Source organism: Solanum pennellii, chromosome 7 (assembly GCF_001406875.1).
Source record: "Solanum pennellii chromosome 7, SPENNV200".
NCBI classification, from domain to species: Eukaryota; Viridiplantae; Streptophyta; class Magnoliopsida; order Solanales; family Solanaceae; genus Solanum; species Solanum pennellii.
Window position 1 is genome coordinate 6,708,809 of NC_028643.1, and position 6,009 is coordinate 6,714,817.

The window sequence follows — 6,009 nt, forward strand, 5'->3', positions numbered from 1 at the left end:
GGTGGGGGGAGTAAATGAAATGCCAGATAAAGAGTGTTCGGATGAAGAGGGGTGATAAACGAAATCCCGAATAAGCAATGTCCAGATCTGGGCGTGGAAGGGGGTGGGGGTGATAATATTAATAAGATTTGAGGAATCCTCATTCCTTTGACTTTGTGGTATGAATTAGACTCAAAACATAACTTGAAAAATTCTTTCAAAACAAACTTAAAAAATTAAACAAATTGAAACGTGTGAGTACAAAATTCAAATTCAAACTTTATTAATTTTACGTTATTTAAAGATTATACGAATTACGTCACATTAATAGAAATAAAACATAATTTTAGAAAAATAAAAATTCCTACAAATAGATATCGATAATAAATATGTAAATGAGTCGAGTAAATTTGCAAAAGAGTAAAGTACCTGAACATCAGCCATGTGACTAACCCAAACAAGAGAAAAAAAAGTAAAAGAACTCAGTTAGTGGTGCGGTAAAAAAATAATAATCAATTCTACAAATTTAAGTATAGTCCATGTACGCCAATCTCCTATCAACCGGAAGCTCAATATAGCGCTGAAGCATGTCTTTAATTCTACAAAAGTAACAATTTAGTAAGAAAATTAATCTAGCTAATCGTTTTATAAATTAATACCTAGCACGATGTAACGACAATTTCTGTAGGTATTGATCGTAAATATAATACCTCTTTTGGCTACAGAATTTACTGAGCCGATCATTAGACGAGAACGCGAAAAACAACAGGTCCACATCACAACAAATTGCAATCTCTTTCACCTTCTTTAGTAAACAAGTATGCCGCTTAGAAAATGCGACTTGACGTCTCGTTGTCTCTAGTATTTTCTTTATCTCAATTCTCCTACCCATCTTGAAGTTTTTTCATGGGAGTCTCTTCTCTCCCTTGAAAGGAACAACAACTTAGAGTGCTGTGTGAAGTGTATGAAAGTTACAATGACCGAAAGAGGAGGCTTCAAAGTACCTAATTTATAATGCAAAAAGCTATTAAGGTCAAATATAAAATAAATTTAATGATCAACCTAAGTCTTTATCAAATGTATACTCTGGGGATTTTTTGCTTCCTTTAATGCATTTAAACATTTTTCTTAATTTTTTGGATATTCCAAAGATATATTTAATTTCATTCAAGAACATTTTTTGTGAAGGTTAGATGTCTCGGAGAGTACTAATATTTTCCTTCCAATCTTTTGAAATGATATGGGTTATTTGCAGATGGTACGTCCACATGGTTTCAAATTTAGAGATTTTAGATCGGTTTAGGGTTGACTTTTGTACTAAGGGGGGAGGGGGAGAGGTCGAATCACCGGTATCCCCATCTCCACGTTGAAGGGTTTCCCATTCATCAAAGTTGGATTCATCACAACAATGTAACTCCCTATTTCCGAGTTACAAAAAATCTTACATCGATCGTGATTTTGGATAGATTGTTGGTATAATTAATTATGTGTTTTTGACGCATTTCTCTTTAAATATCATGACCCTTAAGTCCTCTTAAACTTCCATCTCTGTCCTCTTCTTCCTTAGTAGAACTACAACATCCTCTATTTCTTCTAGATTTACATTTTTGTTCTAAGATTGGAACTACCTGAGGAGGAGGGGATAGTCGTATTAGAGTCAATACCTAGGAGGTTTGACTCTATGTTGTTAGGTAATATTGGTCCTAGGTTTTCCCACGTTGGTCTGATCCTTGTTTTGGTAGCTTGCATGTTCACTTGTTATGGGTGTAGGGTGCTCCATTGATGCAGTATCACCTCTTGAACTTATTGCTAGAAAAGGAAGAGTGAGAAAAGCGATGAGTGTGGTGTTGAGTCCGATGTGGTGATGGAGTTGCATAGAACAGGTTGTCCCTTAAGTTTACTAGAATACATGATGACGGGAAAGAGAGTGGTTGCTCTGGGTGTTTGAGGGAGGAGCGAGTGTCTCGTATTTATCCTTGTCTACTGGGTGTTTGAGCATTCCATAATTGTTTTTATTTTTTTAAAAAAATAAATATAATTCTCTTTCATATTTGTTTATTCTTACTTTAGAGGAAAAATTTGAAACTCTATAAATTGACAATGCCTCTTCTCGATCATAAGAACAAAAAAACAATAACATCGACAGTATAGTCATTCAAAAAGTTTGTTTATGGGCAAATTTTATCGATACAATTTTTATGTCTTTTTAAATATTTAGGCTATAAATTGGTCAAACCATATAATAATATTATATTTCTTTTAATATTATACTTAATGGAGAATACTACTCTTGGTGGAAGACAATGATGAAAGACTTCATTCAATAAATGTGGTCTATTGATGTGTTGCCCTTGACCATGCCCAAGAGGAGGTGCAGAATTCATAATGATCTTATCTTGAGTTATTAGACTCTTCAAAGATAACCTGCTCTGATACCAATTGTTGGATTTCTGACCCCTAAAATCGCTTAAGGAACATGTTTTTCTATATGTTCCTTTGCAGATTACATCAGTTACGTTTTGTGAAGCAAATAATATAATAACACAATATTTTATTGAAAAAAACCCAACTCTTAAGGGCAACACATCAACAGACCACCATTATTTAATAGAGAATACTATTCTTGGTGGAAGACAAGGATGAAAGACTTTATTCAAGCTGAAGATTACGAACTATGGGTTAGAATTACTAATGGACCATTAATTACTACTATTACTGATAGTGAAGGGAAAAATATGGAGAAGCTGACCACAAGATGCTAGGGAAAAATGCAAAAGCTAAGTGCATTCACGTATGTGGACTAGGACCTGATGTGTTTAACCGCATCTCTAGTTGTACCTCTGCAAAACAAATATGGGACACTTTACAAAACGCTCAGGAAGGTACAACTCAAGTTCGTAAATTCAGAATTGCCAGACTTTGTTCTGAATATGAAGCCTTCAAGATGAAATTAGGAGAATCACTTCAAGATATGATCACTAGATTTACCACTGTTGTAAACAAGTTAATATCTTTGGGCAATGTATACACCACTGAGGAACAGGTAGACAAAGTACTAAGGATTCTGCCTAGATCATGAGAAATAAAAGTTACTGCAATCAGAGAGGCCAAGGATCTAACCAATATTACGTTGGATGAATTAGTAGGAAATCTCAAAACTTATGAGATGAATGTTGACAAAACAGGTGAAGGAAACAAAGAGAAAAATCTTGGATTTAAAACATTTAAAAGTGATGAATCAAATTTGGATGATGATGGATTGACACTAATAAGTAGAAACTTCAAGAAATTCTTCAAAAGGGGCTTAAATTCTGAAAAAGGGTAACACACACTAAAGAAAAGAATACAGAGAAACCACAAGATGAAGGATGCTTCAAACATGAAAAAACTAATTATCAAATTAAGAATTGTCCTATGTGGGAGGTAGAATGGAGAAAAAAAAGAGCTGAAAAGGAGAAGAGAGAACTTTTAAACAAAAGAAAAAATAAAGAGAATGAACAAGCAATGTATACAACTTGTGGAACATGTTCAGACATATATGACGAAGATGATGAGGATCTCGCTTTGATGGCCATAAAAGAATCAGAAACTGAACCTGAATCAGACTCTGAAGTAATGGAGGTAAATCTTTTTTATTTAAAAGATAAAGGGAAAATGCGCAAGTACCCCCTCAACCTATTCCCGAAATCTCAGAGGCACACTTATACTATACTAAGGTCCTATTACCCCCCTGAACTTATTTTATACGTAATTTACCACCCCTTTTTAGATTACGTGGCACTAGTTTGAAAAAAAAGTCAACCAACGCTGGGCCCACAAGATAGTGCCACGTAGGCCGAAAAGGGGTAGAAAATTATTAATAAAATAAGTTCAGGGGGGTAATAGTACCTTAGTATAGTATAAGTGTGTCTCAGAGATTTCGGGCATAGGTTGAGGGGGTACTTGTGCATTATCCCAAAGATAAATTATTAAAGTTCTCTAAGAAAAAGTTATCCTTCTTATTACTCACTTCCATGGATACAATTCAAGAACTAGTTAAAACCAAGAATCAATTGCTTGCTTGCACGTCTAGTTTAATGTTTGAGTATATTGATCTTAAAAAAAGTTAATTTTGATCTCAAGAAAGAAAATCAACTCCTAGGAACATGTACAACAACTTGATTCCTGCACTTTTGGCTCTCAAATCTGAAATTTTCAAACGAAGTGTTACTGGAATGAAAAATAAAAAATTAGTGGTGACCAAATCAGATGTGACCAAGATCTAATAAGGTTAAACAGTGAACTATCTTCTGAAAAGGAAAATTCTAGGAGAATGAATCTTGAATTGTCTAGGATAAAAACTGATCTGGAAAGAGATAATAAGTGGACAAAATCCTCCATGATAGTAACCCATCTAGGTAACAATACTAGGAACATTAAAACTGGAATAGTATATGAATAACTCATAAATGGGAATCCTATGTTTTGTATTATTTGCGGTAATTCAGTTAAGTCTAAACAATATTGTCCTAAATACAAAGCTACTGGAGAAAGCAAAACAACAGGAACTTATGATACTGTTCAGACTAACAGGTATATTCTTAGAAAACACAGTCTGTCCAAATGGGCTCTTAGAGATCTTATTTATCCTTTTGATCAAAACAAAGGACCCAAGCTAGTCTGAGTTCCTAAATCTAACCTTTGAATTTACAGGAAAAGTGAGAGGAAGCATGTAACATTTAACAATTGAACATGTTGTTTTAGATACATGATTGAAACTAGAAGAAATTCCTCCCACTTGAGAAAAAAAGGAATGGATGAATAACATTGACTAAAAAAAAGGTCGAAAAAAAGGGAAAGACTGAAGAAGCATGTGAAAAAAACAAGTCCAACCTTTGTTGTATCTAACAGTTATGCACACTAAGATGATCAATCAATCAAAAATATGATCAGCCAAGGAAAACACTTTCAAAAGGAACAATTTGGAACTTGGAGATGATTAAGGTCACATGAGTATCCCTCAATGGCTAATGAACATTACGCATATACTTCCCTCTAATCTTGAATTCAATGCTCAGTTTTGTACATTGATTTGTATGTCTCTATATCATTTTTAAAGTCATGCTACTCATGCACTATAAACATTGTGTTTGCATGTGGCACGGGAGAGAGACAGTAAAATTGAAGCAAAATTCAGCATTATCCAGAGATCTAAGGTATGTGCACTACAATTATTCATGATTAAATATAAAGTCAATGCATTTGAACCTATTTCTTCCACTTGTCCCAAAAGATATTCATGCCCTAAATACTATCAAAACAAATATCTTCTTAAAAAGTCTTATCTTAATGTGATGGTCTATGATTGAGATGAATTTGATGGAGGACACATCTACTTTGGTGCCTTATAAAATATAGATTGAGAAAGTAGAGTGTGTTGGTTCTTGGGCGAATCATTAGTATTGGGTGAAGTCTTGAAGGATTTACCTTGTGAGGGGAAATATTTTGGGGACCCTACACTTTAACAAAATTCACTTGTTAGGCTCAACTTGGGTGCATCTAGTGAGGGAGAATCGATGGGAGACCCATCTGTTGAACCTAGTTCTTCTATTGGGAACCATATAAAGTGGAATTTCAGGTTGATATCAAAAAGTATTATAGTTGGTGCTGCATCTGATTGTACCACGTCCAGGGAACAAATTGAGAAAACATGTTCCTTTACAAATGATATTCAAGAAAATTTGTTCCTCATACTAACTCTATTGAAATTAAAGACGAGTGAACTATTGTTTCTGCAGAGGGTACAATATTGATTGAACAAGTTCCTTAAAAGTTATATAAAAAGATTTCTCAAAAAAAGGGATTGGGCGTGCATAGATCAAGTCTACCTCTGAAATTGAGAAGACTACTAATTTTGTTAATCCAAAAGATATTTTTTTTGCTGCTGAAAAATGACTTCTATTTATCCTCTCATATTTTGATATTACCTAGCCACTCTAGCCTTTGACTTCCCAATTTTTTTCTCATCACAAGTGCTTGATTCTATCTTTA

The 6,009-nt window shown here is 34.1% G+C and overlaps 1 protein-coding gene across 1 annotated transcript in view; it reads right to left on the minus strand.

The window, feature by feature from the left end:
* The window catches only part of LOC107025720 (protein TRANSPARENT TESTA 16-like), a 4,483-nt gene extending 3,612 nt beyond the window's left edge, over positions 1 to 871 (minus strand). The window contains exons 1-3 of the mRNA XM_027918326.1: positions 690 to 871; positions 525 to 578; positions 409 to 427 (exon numbers count right to left, since the gene is read on the minus strand). Of these exons, the coding sequence (XP_027774127.1) occupies positions 409 to 427; positions 525 to 578; positions 690 to 871 (255 nt within the window). The remainder of the gene's footprint in view (positions 1 to 408; positions 428 to 524; positions 579 to 689) is intronic.
* Positions 872 to 6,009: the final 5,138 nt, after the last annotated feature.